The 26,802-nt window shown below is 45.2% G+C and overlaps 2 protein-coding genes across 4 annotated transcripts; both read left to right on the top strand.

Moving 5' to 3' along the window:
• The first annotated feature begins 241 nt into the window (after positions 1–241).
• neu1 (neuraminidase 1) lies at positions 242–6,642 on the top strand. Its single transcript, XM_078290566.1, has 7 exons — positions 242–454; positions 1,002–1,188; positions 2,212–2,474; positions 3,418–3,600; positions 3,942–4,161; positions 4,920–5,156; positions 5,266–6,642. The coding sequence occupies exons 1-6, from the start codon at positions 341–343 to the stop codon at positions 5,138–5,140; spliced, it is 1,188 nt and encodes a 395-aa protein (XP_078146692.1). The 5' UTR covers positions 242–340; the 3' UTR covers positions 5,141–5,156; positions 5,266–6,642.
• Positions 6,643–7,937: 1,295 nt separating this feature from the next.
• Positions 7,938–25,985, top strand: prrc2a (proline-rich coiled-coil 2A). 3 transcript variants are annotated; one of them, XM_078290227.1, is made up of 17 exons: positions 8,175–8,253; positions 10,599–10,750; positions 11,951–12,128; positions 12,672–12,768; positions 12,887–12,968; positions 13,075–13,218; positions 14,138–14,388; positions 14,941–15,029; positions 15,368–15,519; positions 16,474–16,576; positions 16,784–16,973; positions 17,184–17,276; positions 17,507–18,077; positions 18,383–18,657; positions 18,832–19,150; positions 19,437–19,662; positions 20,006–25,985. In XM_078290227.1, the coding sequence occupies exons 2-17, from the start codon at positions 10,636–10,638 to the stop codon at positions 23,103–23,105; spliced, it is 5,985 nt and encodes a 1,994-aa protein (XP_078146353.1). In that variant the 5' UTR covers positions 8,175–8,253; positions 10,599–10,635; the 3' UTR covers positions 23,106–25,985. The 3 variants fall into 3 exon arrangements, with proteins under 3 accessions (XP_078146352.1, XP_078146353.1, XP_078146351.1); XM_078290226.1 differs by lacking the exons at positions 8,175–8,253; positions 17,184–17,276 and adding an exon at positions 7,938–8,025; XM_078290225.1 differs by lacking the exon at positions 17,184–17,276.
• Positions 25,986–26,802: the final 817 nt, after the last annotated feature.

Below are 26,802 nucleotides of genomic sequence, written 5' to 3'. Positions count from 1 at the left end.
AAGTCTTTACTACAAGATGTTTTTTTCAGCAGGGGGGAAATACATTACAGCGGCAAAAAACATAAAGTATGTGCAACGTTAACATTTTATCTCAATATGTCTAATACTGTCTAACATTTTCAAGGTTTCATTTTTGACTCCGACCTGTGACGACAGAGTCATGTGACCGCCCACCTTGGTCATATGATCGAAATATTAGCCGAGTGGATGCGCTCAGCTCAGCAGCAGAGAGATCGGAGTGTTTTCAACTGTATCTCTCTCTCTCTCTCTCTCTGTCTCTCTCTGCTTTTCTTTTGAAACCCATCGCTTCATTTCAGCTTCATTTGACGGAGTCAAGTCGATGTTGGCAGGAGTTGGATCTGGATCTAATATGGGAACAAGAGGCCGCCGTGCTGCGCTGACATTACTTGTGTGTGCTGCGCTGCTTCCCTGTGTTTGCACCGCCTTGAAACAGGTACAGTGAGTCTTCCCCAGCTCCTGGTGATGCGTGTTGTCGCATTTTCAAATGACCGCAGTATTGCTTTCAGGTTTAGCTTCCGCCTGTTGTTGTTGTTGAGGTTTGGCGACAAACAGGCCATCTCTTCCTGTGTCGAGATAACATCATCACTTCATCATATTTCTCTCTGCTGGTCACATGCTGCAGTTATTTCTCTTGTTTAGCCTGAGTTTCCACTTCCCTAACATGGTTGTTGCTCTAGGTTGGCAAGGTTAAAACTCCTATTCCCTCCCCTAAGCCTGCGAGTCAGCCTGTCTGTCTTTCTCTCCATAATAATAGTAATAATAATAAACAACTTGATTTGTATAGCGCCTTTTGAAACAAGGTTACAAAGTGCTTTACAAGATAAGAAATACAGCATAGGCAAGAGCAAAGTAAAACATAAATAAAAGACAATAAAAAGAATAAAACAGTATTTTAGGTAATGGAATAAAACACTGTGAAAACTTAAGATAGAAGGTCCCGCTCCTCATTTTCTGTCTCCCTCCATCTGTCTCTCCCTCAGATTGAACCTCTGTTGTATGATGAGCAGCTGCTGTGGGGGAGCGGATGGGCCGAGGTGAACACCTATAGGATCCCCCTGCTCACCTTCACCCCCACTGGAAGCCTGCTGGCCTTCGCCGAGGCCAGGAAGGAGTCGTCCAGAGACATAGGAACAAAGTTCATCGCAGTGAGACGATCCACAGACAAAGGTAGGCCAACTGGACAGTCACATGAGAGACAAACAAAAAGTATACACACAAAACACACACTCATACACCCCCACACACAAAGAGAGAGAAAGTGTGGCGCTGAACAGATGCACATTTGGGAGTGGAAATATATGCTGCATTCACAAAACAATTAAATATATTCACAATGAAATATTGTCACTCAAAAATGGATTAAAAATCAACACAATAGACCATGATTACTTACGTTGAGGATAGTTTCCTGGTTTTTTCCTTGATGAAAAGAGTTAAATAGATAGTGAGGACAATTTGTAGCTACTTTGGCATCAAACTGTACTTTTAAATTCTGAATATTGCTACCTGATGGTAATCAGTCATAACCAAAACTGCTATCTTGACTCATTTTTTATTGCTCAACAATGAAAAGTGTGATTTTTCTTGTACCACAGTTTTATTATATTGTTAAATGTCTAATATATTCTTTATAACAGAAAGCAGCATCACGACAAAAACAGAAGTTGCAAACAAACAACATACAACACTGTACATTAGCAAAAATTCAGTTAAAACATGGGGAATACAGGTGTGACGTGCAGGAAATAAAAGCTAGGTTATTCCTTGAAGGAACATGTCTACTTTGTGATTTGGGAGAAACTGAGAATGTAATTCATTTAATGTTCTACTGTCCGGCATATGTTGATCTAAGAAGTGTGTTGTATAGCAAAATGGCTTCTGTTTCTATGAATTTCTTTTGGCTAGATGATTATGAAAAACTTGAACTATGTTTTAGAAAGGGTAGTTTCCATAACGCTTAATTCGTAAAGCATGGGGGGAAAAGGCAGAATGTTGTGTTTGTGTGATATCTGAGTTTGCTGAATCTGTTTCTTTGTTATGATGCTGTACATCCATGTAACTACTTGGCAGTGTCATGTAAGTCTGTGTGTGCTGGGCACCTTGTGTGTATGACACTTCAATAAACTAATCAATCAATCAGTCAAAAACAACCAAACTCACTTGATGTTTTGTGTGGATCCATCCTTCCAGGAGCCACCTGGTCGCCCATTTCCTTTATCGAAAATGACGGAGTGAGGGTGGACGGCATGAACCTGGGCGCGGTTGTGGTGGACGAGGAGACTAGGTCGGTGATACTGGTCTACTCCATGTGCTTCCACAAGTACCAGTGCAGCCCGTCCAGCACCATGATGATGGAGAGCAAAGACGACGGCGTCAGCTGGACGGCGCCCAAGAACCTCTCCATCCAGCTGGGAGTCAGGAGCTTCGCTCCCGGGCCGGGCTTCGGCATCCAGGTGGGAGACCGCAGCATTATACTGTCAAAATAAGACAAATATTTTGGCATGATATTTTCAATAGCCTATATTGGCTATAGGAGGATCTATGCTGGCTACACACCATCAATATGATATGATGATATTTGGAATGTTTGGAACTTGAAGAATGAGCTTAACCTTCCACTTCCTGTTTGTTAAACCTGCAGAATGCAAACATCTATCTGGGCTTTTTGTTTGTCGACCCTCTCTCTCCTCATGTGATGCTTGTTATGTTATATCACCCTGTTATTAGATTAAATTGGATTGGATTATTGTCTGTTATAGTGGAACGTTATCTTTAGCCTATCACTATACATGCAATAAGTACATACAATGGTGCATTTGAAATGGTCGCAGCAACAGAATTACTATATAGCAAAGAGTGAGCATCTGTATAGCTTAAGTTATAAATATTTTTTGTACAGATTCCTGCTAGCTCTTGGGACCCTAAACCTTCTGTGGGAGCTGTGAAGGCACGCACTCTGTGAAATTATGATTCCTGCTTTGCTATGCAATGAGATGTTGAGGATGTCAGAGAGCTGCTTTTGTGGTTCGCCAGTAATTTTCCCTTTAATTTTAACTATGTCAGTCGGCGTGTTTTTACTCTTTGCATTTACGTTCCCATACCGTCTTGTAACACTAAAAAAATGCTTTCCTCTTGGCGTTTGTTGGCCATTTTAAGAATCATGTAATTGTTCTCGTACATATAGCAAATTTCTGTGTTCAGCAAACCCATTTGAGATTTACAGTTTGATTTTTAAGTGACTGCTGAGTTTTGTTTTTAGATCTTCACTCACACTGATCGCAGTTCCACAATTGTACAGAATTCAGTTTCTTTTTTTAGAATGAAATTTACCCTTTCTTTGTGCAGTTTTGTGTATTATGTGATGAGGCTATGTCCCTTCATATCTTCGCACTACAGAAGCGCTACATGCCACATAAGGGGCGGTTGGTGGTGTGCGGGCATGGGAAAGTGGATATGGACGGAGTTTTCTGCATCCTGAGTGACGACCACGGCAAAAACTGGCGCAACGGAGCCGAGCTGAAGAGCATTCCTTACAAACAGGAGAAGAAACAGCTGGACTTCGTACCTGACGAGTGCCAGGTACACTTGGTGCTGTTCATGAAAATATATTGCGAATCAGACAATGTTGCTCACATCTTTTCCTGACGAGGCTTGCATCACTTAAAGCTGCTACGTGTAACATTTTAACATTAATAGATAATTACCACGTTAGTTTTGAGACGTTAGTATTGTTACCATAAACAAACAAAGACATTGACTGAGAACATTGGCAGCCTCTATCCTGACTGCATCCACACTGCATTTTGCATTGTGTGCCACCGGGTCTGATTTTGCGGGAAATCTGGTGGATTGCTTCACGGGACAAAACAGGAGAGTTGTTTCTCACTCGCCTCTCACTTCATCTCTCCATCTCCCTGCAGCCGTTTGAGATGAGGGACGGCAGCATCGTCATCAATGTGCGGAACCAGAACAACTACCACTGCCGGTGTCGCATAGTGGTGCGCAGCCTCGACGGCGGAGAGACCCTGCCCATAGAGCAGGTGTCATTCGACCACGCGCTGGTGGACCCCGTGGTGGCAGCTGGTGCTCTGCAGAAAGAAGGAGTGCTCTACTTCACCAACCCAGCCAGCACTGAGCACAGTAAGGACTGTTTCTGAAGCGTAACACCGCAGTCAGAAGCCACTACTGGCTGTTCTGCTGCAGGTTTGCTTTACCTCTCAGAAGTCATGAGCTCCTGTTGTTTTCAAAAATACAATTACAAACAGCTCGCAGAGACACACTGCTGACTTGACTAAAGTAATCCATCATTTTCAATAACACATGTATTGTATAATTTCCTAACTTGACTTTATAAGGCCACAATCACTGCAATTGCAGTCGTATCAAAACTAGTTCTATTCGGACAGAAAATAACAGTGTAAATAACAGCATGCAGTAATGGAAAAAGTGGAAATAGTCCCCATTAAACACGATAATTAGCTGCGTGATTACGTTATTTTTGGAAAAACTGCAATACACATGCTACACATGCTACACATGTGTTAGTCAATGCAGCAGCATGTCTCTGAGCTGTTTATAAGGGATTTTTGAAAACAATGGCAGCCTATGACTTCAGCCTCTGACTGTGACAAACACATCAGCGGGTTTAGACTTTTCATGAGCTTTAATGGCGATAGGAAAAAAGTTAAATTACACCGGTGTTATCCTTTAAGTTGGGGGTCAACAGAATCTCTTCTTCTCTGAGCGTTATTGACTGTTGTAGTTGTTGTTTTCCTTCATGCTAAAAAAAAAAAGTTATATTTTGGTATGAGTTCTGTGTGTGTGTGTGCGTGTTTATGAGTGAGTGAGCTCTGATTTCTTGCATTAACGTCACTGTCTCTACCTTGTGTCTCCCTCAGGAGTTAACCTCACCTTACGCTGGTCTCTGACCAATGGCACGACTTGGGAGGAAAACGCTGTCCAGATATGGGCGGGGGCGAGCGGCTACTCCTGCATGACATCACTGGACAGCGGCTCCGCAGAGGACAAGAAGTACATCTACATCATCTACGAGAAGGGCCACAAGGACTACGACGAGACCATCTCATTCGCTAAGGTCCACCTTTACGGCGGACTGTAGAGCGTTGCAGCGGGAGGTAAGGAGGAGAGGGAGGAGTCACTGACAGATTTGGTAAAAAAACAAAATATCTCTGAGCATGCATCCTTCCACACTGTAATGACTTCACCTTGTTTTTTTCCTCCCAGACGCAGAAGCTGGAGGGAAAGGACGCAGGAAGAGGAGGTTTATTCCCAGCACTTTCTCAGGAAGACTAAATGGGACTTTTAAACCCCACTTTGTGTTATCAAATGTAGGAAAATATGAGGCTCATCGCCATGAGTGGCACAAGCTAACGCCTAATCTTCCTGCTCTCTAGACAAAGTAGTCCCAGCTCCATGTTTTTGTTTTGGGATACGGAGGATGGAGTTTGTGTCACCAAGCTATAAAAACAGTTGTGTTTTGCTAAAAACTTTGCACAATCCCAGTATTTTTTCAGTTGCCAGCTCCTAGACAACAGTAAATATGACCAATTAGGGGAAGGGTACAATATTGAGGAAATTATTTTGACAGACCAATCACCCTAGTTTCCAAGCAACATAAATCATACTATCATAAAAATGTAAGTATTATTATTATTATTATTATTATGTAAATACATTCTGAAGTCGTCAACAATGCCACATTTTTACCCTAAAATACTACACCAAAGTATCACCATAATTACCATTCACTGGTTTTAGTAGCAGTCTTCCATGCAGAAGCAGAGCAAAGCCACAAAGGGCAAGGTGACCTGATCTTACTAGTTTGTCTCGCTATTATGTTCTTTAAAGTTTGGACCTTGGGATGCGTGTTTTTATAGTGCATAGTACTGTTGTATGGGGCAACACTTTATATATCTTAAGTACATCTGGAATTTATTGATTATCTGTCAGTCACTCACCTTAGAAACTGGGAAAGTTATATTAGGCACTTGTATGAAATGTTTCCTTTTTATTCAAATAATATACAATAATATACTGAAACTGGTTCAGCACTCCTTCTTGACCCACTTTCAAAGCATATATTAGTCTGTGCTAATGATTATAATGAGGAATTTTTTGCCTTTATTGAGATGCATGATGGGATTGTGCCATGAACTAATGCAGATTGAATTTGTTCTACCTTTGTAATGAGATTAAATGTGTTGAGGCCACATGATCTTCTCCAGAAAGTGACTTCCAGAAAATGAGTCTATGACTGTTGATAGCCTTTTGTGATGAGGATGCTATTGAACAGTCTCTGCTTTGCCCTACTGGGGTTTGAGATCAGAAGTGGTTTTAGAAAATCAATGATAGTAATGAAAAAAGGGATGTGTGTGTGTGTGTGTGTGTGCGCATGTACATGTGACTGTATGAGAGTGAGAAAGCAAGTTTATCATGTGGCCTCTTTTGTACATCATGTAATTCTATTATTTCCTAATGGTCATGACCACTCTTTAAATCAGATTTGTACCCACGGTTACATTTTCTTCATCCCACACATTCTGATCTGTACTTTTTTCTCATGGGAATTTCAATAGAGTAAATAAATTGTGATTTCTAACAGATTGCATACCGTTGTATTTATTGTGAACACGGTCCTCCTGATTTGCGGTGTCATACAGCTTTTAGGCAAACAAGTCAAACCATTCTCCCGAGCACGGTTTCTGATACCACAAAGATATCAAATACTTTATCTTCAACTGTGTAAAATAGCCTGGTGTGCTTGTGCATTATGTCAGTGATTTCAACATGGTAGAGGGAGAGGGCTTGATTTAAACCAGTGCTAATAGGAAATAAAGTTGAAATGATACATCTTCCCATGCATCATCATTTCAACTTTCTTTCCTATATCCTATTAAACCAATAATAAGAAAGAAAAACATATTTATGTTTCTGACGCTGTGTTAATTTCACTCCAGCCCTGTCTTTGCCCTGCATGTCCCAAAGTGCTGTTGCTAATAGGGTGATTTCATAAAACCAGTGCCATGTGCATGCATCTTGACAATATTGGCAGCAAAATTTTAAGGAAAATCTACAAGAAAATTTTAAATATTAAAATTTGATATTAGAAAATATATTAATACCTTTCTGTAGACATATCAATGCTTTTTGAGAATGTGTCTCCCAACAGGCCTTTGATGAATTTGATCTTAGCATATAGCAATTAAAATGTTGAAATAAGCTCTGATTTTGTCATGGTTACAGCCATCTGTTTCTACTCCTATGCTTAGAATGTCTATTTTCTAACTTAACATTTGTTTAATCATTCAAAATATTGCCATCCGTGAAGCTATCCCCTTCACCTCCGCAAGCCCTTTGACTTTTGCAGAGCTATCATTATAAATAAGGTTTTTTTTGTTTTGTTTTTTTTAACACCTTTTCATTAAAAATGTATAACTAACTTAACATGGTATTGTCAAGAGAAAGCAGCTGTTTTATGTCTATAGTTAATTATTTATTGCTTTTAGATTACACAATATGGTAAAAATATGTCAAACTATACTTTTTATATTGGATTAAATTCCTGATCAATATCATGTTGTGCTCTTATGTTTCCATCTAACTAACTTCTTAAAGCCAATTTTCTTCTTCTTTAAGCCAAATTTAAACTCTGTTCAACTGTGGTGCAATGACTACAGAAGGTCTATTAATTTTCATAACAATATTAAATGCAAAAACGCACAATGTGTACGTTTCCGCATTAGCTTTACAAACGTGTCTTTCTGCATGCCTAAATATGACTAATTCCCATTATGAAATGCACATTAATAAATCAAAAACTCTCAAAGCCTTTTGATTTTTTTTCCTTCGAGGTCCCAAACGGCTCCCATCTCTCGGAATTACCCAGTAGCCGTTGACGGCTCTTTTGGTGACGGATCGAGCCCACTGTAACATTTTTCTTTTTCCTTTTTCATTTGTTTTGTGGAAAAAAGAAAAGGAGTACAAGTAAGCCGCTTTATACAAATGTTTTTCAATATCCCGTCTTCGGCTTTATCGTATTAATCAGATCTAGTTCGGGCTTCTGCATAGCCAAAGAACTAGCAGATCTTCGAGGTCGGGGTAGCTAACGACGTTAACGTTGCTAGCTGGGTCACTTGCTAGAAAGCTACGCGATAGCATAGCTAACCTCATTATTCTGCGATACAACCTCGAGACAAGTCGGGACAAGACCAGGTCAGTGGCTGGCAAATTTCGCATGTTTTATGCAAACACAGATTCGGTTACGTTGGGTTGAGCGAAAATGATTACCGTTAGCTTTAACGTAATATGAATTTAGCCTGGAAAATGTTTTGTGGGGGTCCAGTCTATATGTTGGAAATGAACTGTTCCTTGGTTGTTGTTAGCTAGCTAGGTTGTTGGTTAGTTAGCCTAGCCGGGCTAACTGGTTGGCTATTGTTAGTCATGTCAGAATATGAAATTCGCGTGTTTCGTATTCTTTTATGAATTATGTAATGTTTTCTAGTCACATGAGTAACTGTTTGTAGAAATAGTTAGTAACTGACGGTAGCTACCTCGACATATAACGTAGCCAAGTAAGCTAATAAGTTAGCGGATAGCAGGTTGCTTGCCTGAAAAGATCCAATGTTACATCTCAGCTGGTCGTGTATAACGCCAATGCAAAGTGGATTTACGTTTCCATATAGTAAGAGCTCATATTTATCAGATGGGGATTTTACTGGCCAACACAAGGAGTCTCAGCATGTGTGTATTTATGCCCTGCGTGATAAATTGGTAGTTAACAGCGTATGTTGGTGAGTTGGCTTACAGCTACCCAGCCGGTCTATGTAATATGCATTGGGGCCTATCTTCACCGCCATTTTGTTTTGTTCTCCTAAAAAATATATTTTTCTGTGTTGTCTTGTGCTTCTGATGGATGGTATGTAATCAGTACTGTCTCATATAAAGGTCCGATTGCGATGTCGATATGATACAAAAAAGCAACCGCTCGTTGAGTTGAAGAGCTATGAGCTAACGTTACCGCAAGGGATTGAAAATGCATTATGAAACATCGCAGTCCCCCTCCCAACGTGAATATTGAGGCCCTGTATTAGCAAGCTAGTTAGCACAGCAGGAAAGCTAGCTAATGTGTTGGCAACAGTCAACAGTTTGATGTTTATGTTAGCAACGTCTTCATTGGACGTTTTGTACGATATTCCTTCGTGTCTGGCTAGTTTCCGTACTGCCGGTGTATGTTTCCCGAGCCAAGGACTGCCGTGTATTAGTGTTCATTGCGCATCGTTAGCCATAGCTTTACAAGGCCCCTTTGTGGTGTATTGCAGTCACGGCTTGCTAACGTAGCTGTCCCTGTTAATCCCCATACAACATGTAGTTGGCCAGCCATCCCACGACCTAATTTCCTAATCTCATCGGGCTATTGAGGCACGGTGCGGTGCTGCTCGGTAGTCATTGTGTAGGCTAAAACTATTTGTTGCTTGGTATATTTATTTTCGGTGACCGTGTGATGTGTGTGTTGCCAACATCATACATTGTGTAGTTACAAGGCTTAGTGCGCAATAGTAGATTTTCCGCTTTACATTGGGTTTTAGAGCTGTTTTTTGTGTGGCCATGATTTCAAATCTGTCTGTTTGAATCCGTTGGCGTGCCTAAATATGGATACGCCAGTGTTGTTTATCTCGTTCCTGGTGTAAGCCTTGTTGCAGCTATCCTTTCACTAGACTTGTTGTTCAGGTGTGCCGAAGATTGACAAAGCAATGATGTCATGTGATACCATTAATTGTTTCAGTTTACCCAATTATTGAAATTTTGATTTGGACAGACTACTGTGATGCAGAACAAGGTGACACAATACTGAGCGCCATTACTTGGAAGCCTATTTATAGCTCTAATGTTATTCTTTTGGTCATGAACCGTTTGGATTGGTTTACATGAATTTCACCGCTTCAAAATGCCAGTGAATGAAATGACTAATGGTTTGTGTAGCATCAGATGGCTAGGAGAATCATCTGTTCTCAGTAATCATGCTTAATGGGAGATGGGTGGGGTTGGGGGGGGAGCAGTTTAACCTACTGGATATAGCCAAATCATTCTGAATTGGACAGATGTCAGCCCAGTGTGTTTTATTGATGTGCAGTAAAATGGGTTCAAGCAAAAGGCCTGGCAGTTGCCATGGAGGCAACCCTTTCTCAAGGCAGGCATAGAAGAATATCATTTATAATGTGTCACCATGGCAACCATGGTTCTGCTTTTTTTTTCTTTCTTTGGTACAGTGTTTCCTGTGATGAGGTGTTCAGTCATGCACTGTTCCAAGTCTGCTCGTCTACGTGCTAAATCATATCACAAACACCCAGGGGAATCATCATTTAGGCCAAACCCCCCTCCATAATTGTCAGGGCCACAGCAGAAACATTCAGGATATTTCAGTTTTGCGGGATATTCGTAGGGTGTTTCTGTTTGTGCTGGTTGTTTAGAATCTGTGCTTGTCAACTCAGCACATTTACTCTCACTTTCCATGTATACCTGGTGTCAGATGTCTTTCTCTTTCTCTCTCTCTCTCCCAGTCTCAGGGCTCACCATACTCAATGAGCGGACAGCGCAATGTCAGAGCGCTCTGGGCAAACTGCAAAGGGGAAGGATGGCAAAACCAAGTATGCGTCTCTCAACCTGTTTGATACATACAAAGGAAAGAGCCTTGAAGCACAAAAGCCTGTTGGTGAGTATCTTGATTTTCTCATATCCAAGAGTTCATTACATGTCTGCCTGTTCAAATGCTGTCTGCCTTCCAGTAACCCAGGGTATTAGTTTTCAAAATCGGATGCCTTGCCGGTTACTTTAGCATTTTTGCCAGATGTTTTTGTTTTGCCGCTGACTGTAACGATGTAAGACTGGTGTTAATTTATCAGATGTAGCCTAAAGAAACAGATCAGCTTTGGTCACAGTTGGATTTACCCGCTGGCCTTTTGATTTGAAGTGGCTGGCTGTGCTGCGTTGTCTCCTGCCACCGAGTGCTCCAAGTTTGATGTATTAGCTGACTGTCTCCCTAATGGCTCTGGTGCTGATTTCCAATGCAGGAAGTGGATGATATGCTACATTTCTCTGCTGCCTGACAACCTGGTTTGCTGATGCTCTTGTTATTATCATTCAGAGATCAGGGATGTTTACCACCCTTATTTATAGGCCTTTACAGCTGTCTGGTAGAAAAAAATAAACATTGTCTGCTAGAATGCTACACTGCTGTAGCCAGATAGAGGGGTATAGAGAAATTGTACATGACCTGGAGGGTGAATGACTCCTGAGCCTTGCCATGTCAACCGAGCCACTGAGCTATTGAGCCTGACCTGAGACAGAGGCTCACTTGTGGACGCATTTTGACTTCAGTGCCGAGTCCCCAGTCTATGTTTTATTCAGGAGCTCCCCACCAGATCTAAGCAGCTGTCCCCGTTTCCAAAATACAGACTTCCCCCTCCTACATAGTGAGGCCATGTACTGCTGTGGTTTCTCTCAGCCTCCAGAAACAAATGAGGGATTGATATTCAGCACAGATTCACTTTTCACAAGGTTTACAGCCCTGAAACCAGAGAAGGCTTTTCCATGCTTCTGCGAGCATTAATACTCTTCTATTAGCTCTAAGTAAAATGAGATTGCTGAAGGTTTTTTAAAATCATGACTTCGCTGGTAACTTTTCATAATCCATATTCATAAGAATCATCTGACTGAAACTGCCTGGCCCTAGGCCCTGTTGGATTGTTCAGCATTTTAATTGTATATCTAGCAAAGGAAGCAGCGACCACCATTTCTGTCCTCAGGCCCCTCCCCTCTCCCAGTGGTTTTCATTGGTGTCAGGTTTCAGTGGTCTCTCTCTGTGCTAATGACGTCTTTTCTCAATTACCTCCCTTTCTCTTCCCCATATCAGTTCCCCCCCGCCATGGCCTGCAGTCTCTTGGTAAAGTTGCCTCCGCGCGGCGTATGCCACCCCCTGCCAACCTGCCCAGTCTGAAGGCGGAGAACAAAGGCAACGACCCCAACGTCTCGCTCGTTCCCAAAGACGGCACAGGATGGGCAAGCAAGCAGGAACCAGCAGACCCAAAGAGGTAAGTAACCCCCCTTAGCCATCCCAACACACACACACACACACACACACACACCAGTTAGACTTGTATCTGTTACAGTTGCTCCAGATGGTCGAGAACTGCATTAGGATGTTGTTATGTTGCTGAAGCTATCTCAACATTTTTATAAGTGAGAGGTACATTTTTAAATGTTTCTATGGAGAGTAGTCTTCAGTTAGTGTCATGGTTGGGTGTGTGTGGAGACATATTTTGAGTCTTACACATAAGGGGGAAAAAGGAATTATCCCACTATTACCACTTTTTATTTGCTGGAGTGTTTTACAGGTTAAAAATGTTAATTACTGGCTAATGGAAACCCGACCGTGATATTTTCTTTGTCTTTATTCTTAAGTTCTGCATGGAAACAGAGTAACACACAAACAAATAGACTCTTAGCTCAGTAAGTGTTTAGAGTACTGGCATATCCAACACTAACCCAACTGTTGTTTTTGTTTCTTTCTCGCCTTTTCTCCCCACTCCCTTCTCCCTCGTCTCCTCCGTTTCATGCCTTCCTTTTTCTCTCAGTACCGATGTATTGTCAGCACCGCAGCCGGAATCGCAGCAGCCTGTGGTTTCACAGATGCCTGCACCGACCCGCCCGAGAACCCCGCCAGCTCCAGAGGTACCGACAGTCACAACAACAAACATGAATGCCGAAGCACACTGCAAGTTAATGACACACTTGGAGGTTTATAATGGCTGACATATGTGGCGTTTGTCTCTTTGCGTGTCCCTCTCAGGCTCTGGCCCCAGCTTCAGCCCAGGCCGCAGGGGCAAGGTCCTGGGCACAGGCCAGTGTTACACATGGAACACAAGGGGATGGTGGGTCTTTCTTTCCGTGTTTTTCATGAATTTCTTTGGAATGACCTTCTAGTTACACATGTTCCCCACTGTGAACAACATCCTCTTGTACTCTCCCCGTTTGCAGGTGGAAAGGGATCAAACCAACCGTCGCCATTCTCTCGCGAGGAATTTCCCACCCTGCAGGCGGCTGGCGACCAGGACAGAGCTGGCAGAGAACAGGGCACTGCAGATCAGTGGTATGGGCCCGGACCAAGCCTCCGCCCCCAGAGTGAGTAACGCCTACTTAAGCCTAGGTCAGACTAGACGATTTTAACACAGATTCTTAACGATTATTTGTTCCGTCGCCTAGTGTGAACAGCCTCCTGACCAGACTGCAGGCGTTTAGTTTGAACTGTCCCTAGTTGAAATAGTCTTGTAGTCTGACCTAGGCTTTAGTCTCCAATAATCAATCTGTCCAGTTAATTGAGTCGGCCACAGTGAGACTCTTCACTCCTCTATACTGTACGCTATCAAAGTTCATCACAGTGTACAGAACTTGATTTTCTATAAATCATATGTTCCGTTTTATTTAGCTGTATCTACTGTGATGTGGCACGATCTTTTTATGATTGTAAAACATCACATACTCTAGCATTTTAGAATAAAGCACACTGTTGTATAAGTAGTGCTTTTGTGTATATATGTAATATGTTACAAGCTATATTTGCCAATGGCTCATTTGATAATGTTATCTAGCGAGCCACATAGCCCAAAATCTGTTGTGTATTCTCTGTAGAAGAGAACAGGGCAGCTGATCAACTAGCAAGTCAGAGAGCTGGGCTCACATTCAAATAAACTGCTAATTAATTGGGTCTGTACATCACCACCACAATTGTGCCATGGTACTGTACAGAATCTGTAGGTGTTGGTTCTGTTCATTTTATGCTAAGATTTGCAGTGCAGTGTACTTGACAATGCAAAAAAGAACTAAAAAAACAGAAGAGAAAAGAAATAACTTGCAGCTGTAGACTGAAGTTTGTCTGATAAACATCCACCCAGAAGATGAAATATTGTAGAGGTTGGTCTTACATTAAGTGGATGTGTTATGTTTCTAAAGTAATGGGTTTTCATCTCTGAACTCATTCCATTAAAGCCCATAAACCATATTGACCTCTGTGTCCTTCCTCTCGCTTTCCCTCTCTCCTCAGACGTTACAAGTTGGCGGGACGGTGGGGGCCGTGCCCTGGCGCCCACCCTGTCTGGGGAGGGGGTAGCGGAGGGTGGCAATGGCGGGGCTCTGGTGATGGAGGGGGTGGCCGGGGGAGGCCAGGTCCCCCCTCAGAACCCCCAGTCCCATGGGCCACCTAGGAACCCCCCAGCAGGCAGCCCCGCCCTGCCCCTGCCACAGCCCCCCGTCGGGCCTGGGTTCCCCGCGTACCGAGGGATCATGCCTCCCTTCGTAAGTTTGCCTCCTTGCTTTTCTGTCTCTTCTTCTTCAATGTGCCTTTCCTTCTCCTAGAACTGTGCTGCCAGCAAAAACATTTTTTTTTAACTTTCACTTAATGAAGATGTCTTTTTCCATAGCTGTAGGACTTAATGCTATGCAACGCATCCGCAGAACTCATTTAAATACTGTAACATTTGTGCACAGATGGAGTGCAGAATTTGCCAGCGCTGCACTTTCTGATTCTAACGATTGTTACCTAGTTTTAATGAGCCCTTCCTCTTTGAATGAATGTACGACTCAGCAGAGGAGTTGGTTAGCTAGCTATGGCACGTCAAGGTGCCTCAGCTAGGTGCCAGACTGTCAGTGTTTTATGTGCTCACTACAGATGGGCATGTAGTCTTCTTTCCACTGGGATAGGAGCGCTCAGCTGTCAGTCAGCTGTCCATAAACATGACTCTTAACTACAAGTTACCACCACTACTCCATCTCTCTTTATACTGTACTTGGTGCATGAAGAATAGGTATCTGAACCTGCTCTGTTTCTCTTCTCTTGCTCTCTCCTAGATGTATCCTCCCTATCTGCCCTTCCCGCCCCCCTATGGTCCTCAGGGGCCCTACAGGTACCCGCCACCTGGGGAGGGGCCTGCCCCCAGGTAAATCCCTTTGTATTTCTCTCTAATGAAAACAATTTTGTGAAGCTAATGATTGAGCTGATTTGATGTTTTTCTCATTTTGGCTTGTGTTTTGATGCAGTGCAACACTGCAGTGTAACTATTCTTCTGCTCTCCTTTCCAGCAGAATAAAACTCACTCTGAATGCAAATGAATTAATGGGGATATGATTTATCAGATTTGTGTAGGCTTTTAGGGCTCACAACCTCCATTCATTTCTAATTGAATCCCAGTTTTCCTGCCTTTTTGGCAATGTGTCCTATGTTTTTTTTTCTGCATCTTCATCACGTTCCTGACAAAAAACCTCGTCCTCCCTCCAGGTTTTCTCGTGGGCAGGGCGGTCCCGATGGGAGGCCTCAGGGCGGTCCACGTGGCGCAGGTGGAGAGGTGGTGAAGCGCCCATCCATCCTGAAGCAGGACGACCTGAAGGAGCTGGACGAGCTGGACCACGATGGAGACGAGGGTTGGGCAGGTCAGAAGATGTCCATTCATGGATATACAGCTAATTTGTACACTTCGGATTATAATTTTCTATTCGGTTTGAGTGTAATTCTGAAATATTGAGCATGAAAGATCTGGCAAAACGAATGTACGTTCTAGCTTTTAAAATATTTAACCCCAAAAGACACAAGCATAAAGTAGCATTCAGGTCATGAACTTATTGATTAACTCAATTTTATTTAAAAACAATAAAAAATCAGATAGAATCTTATAATTCCAAGATCACAAATGATCAAATGACAAGAAAAATAGGCCCATTAGACCTGTCTTAAATGCTCTATTATGTGCGTCCAAGAAATGTTTTAATAAGTCTGTTGCAATAAAGTGAAAGTAACAAAATATCAGAACTTATTGAGCAGGATTTAAATCTTTGCACATAGATTGGTTGTGTCTTTGTGTACATGACATTTATATGGAACAGAAAAAATAAAGTTTATGCTTACCATTAGTGCAGAATGTTGACTATAGCTGTACTGAGCTAGCACTTAAAAGGTCTTTTTTGTACAAGGCAGTGTCAGAAACCAGCACTGTTAATTTTTCATGATGAAGAAGTACACCAACATACCTTTCATATCCAAGTGCAGTGCATGATGATTTAGTGCTTATGCTGCTAAATGATTTAGGAGGTGATGATTTAGCGGTAGTGGGTGAGATTGATGCTGCCTAACGCATTCAGATGTATTCTGCCTATCATGTTTCCTGCTGAGCCAAGCAGAGGGGTCCCAGCCATTGCATAGGTCTACTGAGAGGGGGGGGGGGGGGATGGGAGAGAGATCAGGTTTATCAAAGTGGGAGAGGAGTTAACAAGTGTCCATTGTCCCCATGCAGTGAATGTATGTTTATTTGTTTCGTTTTTTTATACAAAGATGGCAATGGTTCAAATCCATTCCTTATGTCTGTTTTTTTGTTTTTTGATTTTTAACAGGGGCACATGAGGAGATTGATTACTCCGCCAAGTTAAAGTTCAGCGATGATGAAGGCGAAGAAGAGGGGGATGAGGAGAGGACTGAGAGCAAAAATGGCTCACGGTATGTGGTTGATTCAAATGATGATTATGATCTGTCAATGTCAATCATCAGTCAATTATGATCAAGTGAGATGATAAAGAGAATGCTTTTTGTCGACTTAAAATTCGAATGTAATCTGAATAGTGACTGTAAATTTCCAACTATCTATAGTATGTTTAAACAAACAGGATGTGTTGTGAAGTTTTTCTTTTTTTTTCTCTTCCTCAGGGAGCAGCAGAGGTCCCAGGACGGCCCCCCTGTGACCTCTCGCCCTCGAGCCTCGGACAGCAGTGGGGACACCCGTCGCACCCCTCCCTCCAACGCTGATGACGGCCCCCCACCCCCCTCCAGCAAGCCAGGATGGGCCGAGGAGGGAGGTAGTGGCTGGGTGGGCCAGGGAGCACCATCCAACTACCAGGTAGCATGCTGAACAGCAACAAGGTGTTGCCCAGACAGGATGGAGATTCCAAAGATGGAAATGGAAACGTGACAATAGACAACAAACAGTTCGTGCAAACTGTAAAGCAAAGGTTTCTTTGAGGGCAGAGATGTGTCAGTGTATGTGTGTGTTTTTGTCAGTGTAGTTTATTGTGGTGGAGCCTGGCTAACTGTGTCTGCCTGTATATAGGGGCGCAGGCCTGGACTGGGTGGTCCTCGGGAGCAGCCCTCCCCCCCACCTGGGCCGCTCCTTGGACAAGGGCCCTACTCCTATTATCGACAGGTAGATATCTGGATAGGGCCTCATAGATAAGCCATTGCTGTCATTCACTCATCCACCGCCCTTAGACCGTTTTATATATAGTTCATCTTTAGAAAAAAAACCATGTATGCTTTTTCCATGTGATTATTACAATTATTGTAATCACTGGTGGAGCAACAATGACATTGTTATCAAGAGGGTTGGTTACTCGTAATGGAGTGTGATGTTTTTTTGTAATGCGCTCTTCTCAGGACCGGCCCCATAACCAGAGTGCCCCTCCAGGCCCTGTGAAGCCCGGCCCCTCCCAGCATCAACCAGCAGCGGGAGGCCCCACCCCTCCCCCCCAGGCTGGCCTGCTGGCCCCGGGGGCACCAGGGGCACCAGGAGCCCAGGGGGAGGATGAGGATGAGACTTGGCGTCAACGCAGGAAGCAGTCCTCCTCTGAGATATCTGCAGCTGTGGAGCGAGCCCGTCGACGCCGTGAGGAGGAGGAACGTAGGATGGAGGAGGAGAGGCGCGCCGCCTGCGCTGAGAAGCTAAAGAGGCTGGACGAGAAGCAGCAACAGCAGCAGGGCAGCAGCGTGGGTGGGGGCAGCAGCAGCAGTAAACCCCCCAGCCTTGATGGGAACTCCGCAGGTGCCACGGCGGGCAGCCCCAGTCCATCTCTGTCGGCCTCAGCCTCCTCCCCCAACATCAGCCAGCCCCCGTCCCCCTGTGTGGACCCTGAGGAGCCCCCGGTGCTCACCGTCCAGCCGGGTCCAGGTCCTGGAGCCAGTGACAGGCAGCGGGCAAGCAGCAACAGCAGCTATGACTCCAGCGCAGGTGAGTTTGTCAGTTACAGGTGTGAACAATGGTGGCTGATGTGAATCATTTTGAACATTGATAGCTTATATGGCTGGCTTGTTTCAGCTTTCTCAATCTTTGCTGTGCTAAACATGACAGTCCAAATAAAGCTTCCACCTCTTGATTAAAGCCCCCTGATTCAACTCTGCATTTGTATTCAAACTCCTTATGACTGAAACATCACAATTAATTAAACAATTAATTGGCTTAGCTTAATGGAGTGCTTTACACCTACCTTCACAAACACTGTCTGAAATATTGGTACACTTTCTTTCTTGGTTTAGATGCCCAGCAGTGTCCTCAGCCTCCTGTGCCCCAGCCACAGCAGCCCCCTCTGGAGGCACCATTACCAGGAGAGAGTAAGGAAGAGGCCATGGGCAACACTCACCTCCGTACTGGAGGAGGTGTAGGTGGTGGAGGAGGAGGAGGAGGAGGAGTGGACCCAGTGAAGATTGAGAACATGGGAGGGGGAGCAGGTCGTCAAGCCAGTGGTCCCCCTGGTCAGGGATACTCAAAGTACCAGAAGTCTCTTCCACCACGTTTTCAAAGGCAGCAACAGGTTAGGATTTGTGTTTCTGTATTGTTGAAGTCTTATGTCCAGGTTGTGCTTGTGTGGTCCTTGCTACTTGGCTACCAGCACTGGCATACCTTTATTGATGATAACGGTAAGTTTTCTTGATAATCTAATACATCCTCAATGCTATCTTCTCCTGTTCCTATTTTTTGTCTTCAGGAGCAGCTCCTGAAGCAGCAGCAGCAGTGGCAGCAGCAGCAGCAACAACAACAGCAGCAGCAGCACAGCCAAGCGTCCCAAAGCCAGCTGCCCCCCCAGCCCCAGGCTCCACAGGGTCCCTCCCCAGGTTCTACACCGCAGCCTGGACCCGGACCCAAGCAGGGCGGACCCCTGTATCAGCCCAGCAATATGGGTCGACCCCCGCCCCTGCCAATGAACTTTGACCCTCGCTGGATGATGATGCCCTACATGGATCCTCGCATGATGCAGGGCCGCCCCCCGCCCATGGACTACTACTCTGCTGGCATGCACCCCTCCGGTGAGTGGACATGACGTTATCTGTGAGAGCTGATGGAGTGCTTTGAAGAGAGATAATGGGTCAAATGTTAATGTGTGGTGGGCCAATGTGGTCGCTAGCGGGCTTAGGCACATACCGTGTGGTCACCATGTTGAATCTGGTCCATGAATCGTCGTAATCTTTTTCCACGCTATACTGTACAATTGATCAGAAATGCAGTAAAATATTTAAAATTACTTTGATACAATTCCCATCACACAGTGTTTTTGTCTTTTTGTATCTCTTAAAAAAACCCTCTGTGTTACAGGACTCATGGGGCGTGAGCGGTCTGATTCGGGGGGTTCTGGTTCAGACCCCTTCGACAGGCAGCAGCAGCAGCATCCGGGTCACCCTCATCGTGGGACCCCCCCTATGGATCCAAAGCTGGCCTGGGGGCCGGAGGTTTTCCCTGGGGGAGGAGAGGGTCGTGGGCTGACCTCCCCCCTGAGGCAGAAGCAGGTGTTGGAGGAGGACGATGTGGCCAAGGGGCCCAGGTATGGATACAGGAGTCGGGTGCAGAGGGAGATTTAACTTGCAGATATCTCAGGTCAAAAGATCTGTCCGTATTTTGGGATGCATAACTCCCATTGATTGCTAATGGAAATTTTGTGTTCTCTTTCCTGCTTTTATTTCCTGCCTTTCCTACTTGATCACATCCGTTATATGTATTGTATTGAGAACCACATTTGGAACTTCGGTACAGCCCTATATATGGTTGTAACACAAAATCTTGCGGATGATGATAATATATCCATATAATGTATACCTATGCTCTAATATTGAATGACTATTGTATTAATTTACTTCTGTATGTTCTTTCCATTTTCCTTCTCATAGGAGTGACACCCCTCCACACCGCATGCGAGAAGGAGGACTGGGCCCCATCCAGCAGCCCAGCTCCAACTCTGGGTCCAACCAGACCCCACCTCCAGTGGGCACCCAGGTGGGGGCCCAGGCAGGCACCCACCACCCCCATCACTATATGGGTGGGCGGGGCAACTACAGCAACTTCCCTGATCAGGGCGCCAGGATGCCCCCCCACCAACAGCAACAGCAGCAGCAGAGGGGGGGTGAGAGGGGAAGCCAACAGCACAGCTTCACCCACCAGGATGAGGGGCCTCCCCGGGGGTCCCAGCAGGGCCAGATTTGGGGAGCCCCGCACCCCCACTATGATCGCAACGGTCGAGCAGACCTCTCCCCCATTGAGAGCAACTCTCACCTTCACCACCATCACAGCCACCACCCCCACCAGCCCCACTTCCCTCTCCACCCCCACAAGCCTGAGAATGGCCGTGAGAGGGGTGGTGAGGCCCCCACCAAGAAGGGCGACCCCTCTCCCCCACTCCACCAGCCCTCTCTCTCATCCTCCTGCTCTTCCTCCTCCTCTTCTTCCTCTGCCAGGGAAGATGGAAGTGGCAAAGTTGCCCTGCATCACCACCCATCCCAGAGGGAGACAGAAGCTGGCATAGGGCACAGTGTTAGTGAAAGAGCCAGTGCTGGTAGTGCTGGCAGTAGCAGCCATGTGAAACAGGAGAAAACAGGCCCAGCATACGCTCCCCATTCCTCCTTGACCTCTGGCCCGCCTCTCCCTCAACATGGCAGCCATGCTCAGCCTCATCAGCAGCAGCATCCCCATCCCAAATCTAACCAAAGAGGGGGACGGGAACACAAGACAGAAACCCAGTGGGGCCCACGGCCCGGCAGCAGCAATACAGGGGTTGCCTCTTCACATGGCAGGAGGGCCAACAACGCAGGAGCGGGTGGGAACAACTCCCGTGGAGGAGAGGACTCCTCCAACACTCCGTCAGACCACAAACCCTCCAGCCAGACAGGAGGTAGCAATGCTAACAAGAGGGCTGGCCCCATCAAGAAGCCAGTGCTGAAGGAGATGAAGAGGGAGGGAGGGGAAGTTGAGGGAGGAGAGAAAACAAGCGTAGGTTCTGGGAAAGATAAAGAGCAAGATGGCAGCCAGGCCACCTCCGCAAAGCAGGAAGCCTCCTCTGTTTCCCAGAACACATCGGCTCCATCTGGTAAAGACGAGCCCGTCCAGACAGCCAAGCCCAGGAATGGAGGAAAAGAGCGGTCCTCAGGAGGAGGTGGGGGAGGATCAGGTAGAGGGCCTAAAGATGCCGACACCACTTCTTCAGGATTTTCAGGCTCTTCCTCCAGGAGGGATAGGGACCGCTCCTTTGAGAGAGGAGGCGGCACCTCCTATCACCATGGAGTCTCCGCCAGAGGCAGCAGAGCCAGCCGCGGACGAGGGGGAGAGTTCTATGGGCGTGGTCGTGGTTACCGGGGCACCTACACGGCCAGCGCTGGGCCCAGTAGTAGCAGTCGAGGCAGAGTGGGCGGCAGGAGCGGCAGAGACTACCGCTCATCTGCTGCCAGTGGCTACCATCAGGAGTTCAAGGGTGAGGGGGCTGGTGGCAGGCACGGTCAGGACCGGTCCCAGCACAACCCAGCCCGCGCCAGGAACAGAAGTGAAACCCGTAGCGAGGGCTCAGAGTATGAGGAGATCCCCAAGAGGAGGAGGCAGAGAGGCTCGGAGACCGGCAGTGAGAGCGGAGCCAGTGACATCGGTCACTCAGACAAGGAAGACACCCGGAAACCCAACGCCAAGAATGGCTCCGATAATGCCGGCGCCGCTGGTAGCAACAGCGCTTCGTCTGCTCCACCCAGAGGTTCCCAGGCCCGTGTCTTCACCCCTAGGGGCGTGCCCTCCAGGAGGGGCAGGGGTGGAGGCAGTGGAGGGGGAAGCATCTACAGGAGCAGTGGCAGTGCAGGAGGAATGGCTGGAGGACACCGGGTTGGAGCCGGTTCAGCTTCTCACGGCTGGTCTTCCAAGTCTTCGGCCTCATCCCGGAAGCAGCAGGCCCCGCCTCAGTCCTCTGGGCCCAAAGACACGGGCCGTGGAGGAAACGGCGGGGAGAAGAAGGACAAGGCAGCTGATGGAAGCCAAGCCCAGAGCCAGGGGGCCAACCCCCCTCAGTCGTCTTTACCTGCTGCCGCTCCTGTCACTCAAGGCTCCACTGAGAACGGAGGAGTTGTGACTCAGCAGTCTTCAGCCAACTCCACGGCAAACTCCGGAGGACCCAATGCGCTCCCTCTCTCCGGCGGCCGTGGGTTCCCTCCCAGCGGGTTTGAGCGGCCTCCTAGACGTCGCCGCCACGGGCGTTCCCAGCATCAGCAGGACAAGCCGCCCCGCTTCCGGAGGCTGAAGGAGCGAGAGAATGCCGCACGCATCAACGGAGGAGTGGGGGTCATCGGGGGAGGAAGACCCTCCTCTCCCTCCCTGAATTCAGTTCAGGACAATGACGGAGCCCCCATCTCTGCTCCCATCACAGGCAATGCCCCAAATGCTAACCACAACGCCACACTAACAGCCAACAGTAACAACAACAGCAGCAGCGGCGGTGGGCATCTCGGCAATGCAAACAGCCACCACCATCACCACTACAACCAGGGCAACGCTGGGCAGACCCACTCCCAGCACCACCACAACCACGGAGCCAAGTCCCCCGACTTCTCCAACCAGAACTCAGACCAGGCCAACGAGGAGTGGGAGACGGCCTCCGAGAGCAGTGACTTCACAGAGTTCAGAGAGAGGGAGGGAGGAGGAGGAGGAGGAGGGAAGTCGTATTCTTCTCACCATCATCACCACCTGGGGAGGGGAGGCGGGGGTAGCGGAGGAGGAGGGGTGGTAGAGCGAGAGATGACGGGAAAAGAGTCTTCAGCAAACAAAAGAAGCTTCTCCAGCCAGCGGCCAGGAATGGAGCGACAGAACCGGAGGGTCAACGCTGGAGGCGCAGGAGGAGGAGGAGGGGGTGGAAGAGGCCCGCGAGGCCCACCAGGCGGGGGCGGCGGCGGAGCCGGGAATGGAGGAGGCAACCGTGGAGAGAGGCGCGGCAACTGGCCCTCCCCCAAAAATAGGAAGTGATGGAAGATTTCAGAACATTTCAGATGAACCCCAACCCCCCATTTAAACCCATCTTCTTGCATCTTTATCCCTCTTGATCATTCTCTCATCTCTTATCTGTTCTCATCCCTTAACATATTAGCACATTGTACAGTATATGGAGACGGTGTTCACGTTCACTTTAGCTGTCCCGCCACCGCCTCTTCTCCCTCTTCATCGATCTGCTATCTACCGTCCGTTATTGTAAATTCTCCCTCTGTCCCCTGTCTTGCTCCCCTTTTCAGTTGTGCCCCCCTTTCCTTCCCTCAACAATCTCACCCCAGTTGGATTCAACAGACATGTGTTTCTCTAATGAACGCACACGTCGTTTTGACTGAAGACATTCACGCAAAAGAAATCCACACACACTTGCATATACAAGCACAATATGACATCTTAAAACACATGGAACACATACGCAGTCATGTGGATGCAGTGCAACATGAAAATGTGGTAATGAATTGGCAAAATATTGGATTGGGCTAATTTTTATATTTATGTACCTGTGTATATTTCTACCACACTTTGGGCTCGGGTGGTATTCAGTAGTGCAGTTCTGTATCACCTTCCCTCACAAAGGGAGGAGAGTGCAGTTTCTTCTTTTAATGAGAACAATTGTACCATAAGATATTTTGTTTTTCTTTGTGTTTTTTCTTTTTTTTTTTTTTTTTTGGCCTCATTTGTCAGTTCAGTTTCAGCCTCTCTCCCTCCCTCATGGAAAAAAGTTAGGGTGTGTATTTTTCCTCTGCAAAGCAGGTTATTAAAATACCTTTTTATTCAATCCCCCAATCCCTCCTCCCTCCAAGTTTTTTTTTTCCTCCTGAAAAGTACGTCTCTGATTACTGTGATAACAGACCCACTGAAGTACTACTGCTCACCCATACTTGCATTGATTTGTCTCTAATATCAATGTTTCTGCTGCTTGTTCAGATAGACGGTGTGAAGCCCCCCCCCCCCCCCCCGCCCCAATTGTTGACCTGCTCTATGACTTCTCATTGCTCTTGGTTGGTCCTTTTAGGAAATAAAGGCTTTTTCGGCCTCGTGGTAGCATCTTTACCTGCAGAAGTTCTGCACACTGCAAAAATGGAAGTTTCCCCAAGGACGATGATTTCCCCCTCGCTCTTCTTCTTTTACCAAGTTTTGTTTACCCTATGAAGACTGAATTGATAGCTTGATGGCTTTATTTTAACAACCATTATTTCCTCAATGACTTCCATTTTTTTGTATTGGAAACATTTTTTTTCTTCCTCAAAGATACTTTCAGCTGAAATATCTATCTTGTTAGGAGAAAAATGAGTTCTAATGAAAAATGCAGGTCATGATAGAATAAAGAAAAATGTTTGAATATTTACTTTCAGAAAATGGTTTATGCTTCAATAGATAATTGAATACATTCTAATAAGCACTCCTTGTAGTATAACAAAATCCATGGTTGGTGTTTTTACTTTCTTTCTTTTTTTTTTCTTTGTGTTATCTTATTGAGCAAAGTTACACATGATGCAACAGGACTGGTACTCTGTCTGGGCCCAGAGTACTGAGATAGGCTGTCTGAGTATTGTACTATTACACCCACCCTGCTGTCCCGCCTGCAGGGGTGCACTCTGTGCTCTTTTGGAGACTCCTTTGACTAAGAAGGACTGGCAAGAGCTCCTTGTCTGAGGAAGTATTTTCAAAGTGTAAGTTTTCAAGATGGCCGTTTCAGTCCATGTACAGTAGCCCAAACAAATTGAATTCAGGACTACGCTGAAACGGTGGCAAGCGTCCCGTGTCACCTACTACTGTTCATCACACGGTTTCCAAATATTCATTTGCAACGAATAATGCTGACCTCGAGTGTTACAGGAAATCTCATTGGATTGATGTAGGCTTACACTTGTAAACATATGTATCACACAAAGACACAAAATGGCACACAGCTTGAAAATTACCGGGGACAACATCCGAGATGAACTAAATATCATTTTAATCTCATCTGCATCAATTCTGTCACTGCTGTAAGTTGGGGTTTGTTTGTTTACTGACAACAGTTTGAAGATCGGCTCTGGGATGTTGTGAGTAGGGCATTTGATAATGTGTATCTGTGTGTATGTGTGTGTGTGTGTGCGCGCGTGTGCATTTTCTGGCGTCTGTATAATAACTTGGGATGGGGACAGGAGGGTAACATGAATGGCAAGCACTTTCTGCCTTGTTTGCCCACTCTTGATTTTAACCAATATTATTAGGACGATTCTACAGTTTCTCTTAAATACATCCACGTATATATACATTCAACTGTGTGTATATGTTCATCCCAATGAAGAACATGCAGTGGAAAACAGTTAACCAGTTTCTTTGTGTGTAAATTTAAACGTACACTCTTACACAGGCAAGTGAAGTTGGATATATTTTATTTTTCACTATGACTTCTAAGCATGAACACATCCATGGGTGCAGCTTGCCTTGCCTGTTACTGGTTATATATTGGTAGCCATACACTTAACACTGGCTCAAAGAGTCCTCCATCCCTCCTTAACTCCTAATGTTGATGTGCGCATATTGTATGTACCCATGTTAAAAGAAAAAAAAAGTAGTGTATTCCAGAAAATTACTCAAAGATTGTACTATATTTCCAGCATTACCAAGGTACCTGGAGTGGTTCAAGCTGTTCTAGCATTTATGGTTTATTAATGGAACCGTAATATACACACATGTATGTATATTGGTATGTATCTAAGTTTTGTCTACCCCAACTTACATTCCCACAAACAAATGTTGCCATTTTTTAAGTTCAAGGGAGCAATGTACAAGCAGAGAAGTGTCTTATTATAATAAAATTATACAGAGAAAAAAAGTTAAATAAACTTCTTTTGTTTTAATGGAAAATCTTACTGCGTGTTTCGTTCTTGTCGGGTAGATGAAGTGGAATATTCTGGCAAAGATGACTGGAATTTGTTCCAACATGTATTTTACCTGAGGACACACAGACCCGTACACACACATTTCATCACAGAGGTTAGGGTGCAGGCTTGCCAGCTGTGCAGTACTTTTCCACCTGTGCAAATGCCTGTCTTTAAACCAGAAGTATTATCAGAGTATGTTACAATTTGTATTTTTAATGAGAAATAATCAATACATTGAAAAATATATTATTTTCTTATATAGGCTAATATATAGTGACATTATGGTTGTATATGGCCAAATATATTAACCCAAGACATAACAATCTTATAGATACATTACCATCACCATAATATGGGCTAGTGTCATTAATAAAATGCTTATACAAAGGCAAACATAAACACCAGACATTATATAATTTTATTGCAGGTATAGGTTTGGATACAGGGTTCAGTGCCAGGAAGATTGTTTCATCCATTAATGAACAGACAATAATGGCCAGCAAGTAAAGCACTTTTGTCAAACGTGTGCATGGGATTGACACTGCAGTCTTTATTGATAACCTTATTGTGAATTATATTAACATGGAGACAATAAACCTGGATAGAGAGAGAAAGGGAGATGTCCAAAGCCACTCAAATAGGATTATTCAAAAGCATGATTATAATGGTTTTAATGTGAATTACATCAATGATCCAAGTTGGTGGCCTCAGAATAATTCTACACCATCACAAAATAAAAAAACAATTGAAAAATGAACCAGCAACCCAGTTTAAAGTTATTAAAATGAGCTGTTCTGTTT

The sequence above is a fragment of the Centroberyx gerrardi genome, chromosome 19 (assembly GCF_048128805.1).
Source record: "Centroberyx gerrardi isolate f3 chromosome 19, fCenGer3.hap1.cur.20231027, whole genome shotgun sequence".
In the NCBI taxonomy this organism is placed as follows: domain Eukaryota; kingdom Metazoa; phylum Chordata; class Actinopteri; order Beryciformes; family Berycidae; genus Centroberyx; species Centroberyx gerrardi.
Note: the sequence above shows the minus strand (reverse complement) of the source record. Positions and strands in the feature narration are given on the sequence as shown.

What these genes read in the sequence shown, in the direction of transcription:
- neu1 (XM_078290566.1), top strand. Translation starts at nt 341, where the DNA reads ATGTTGGCAGGAGTTGGATCTGGATCTAATATGGGAACAAGAGGCCGC. An exon ending in GAGACGATCCACAGACAAAG is followed by an intron (nt 1,189 to 2,211) that starts GTAGGCCAACTG and finishes CCATCCTTCCAG; the next exon opens with GAGCCACCTGGTCGCCCATT. An exon ending in GGCCGGGCTTCGGCATCCAG is followed by an intron (nt 2,475 to 3,417) that starts GTGGGAGACCGC and finishes TTCGCACTACAG; the next exon opens with AAGCGCTACATGCCACATAA.
- prrc2a (XM_078290227.1), top strand. Translation starts at nt 10,636, where the DNA reads ATGTCAGAGCGCTCTGGGCAAACTGCAAAGGGGAAGGATGGCAAAACC. An exon ending in GAGAGCAAAAATGGCTCACG is followed by an intron (nt 16,577 to 16,783) that starts GTATGTGGTTGA and finishes TCTCTTCCTCAG; the next exon opens with GGAGCAGCAGAGGTCCCAGG. An exon ending in GATGTGGCCAAGGGGCCCAG is followed by an intron (nt 19,663 to 20,005) that starts GTATGGATACAG and finishes TCCTTCTCATAG; the next exon opens with GAGTGACACCCCTCCACACC.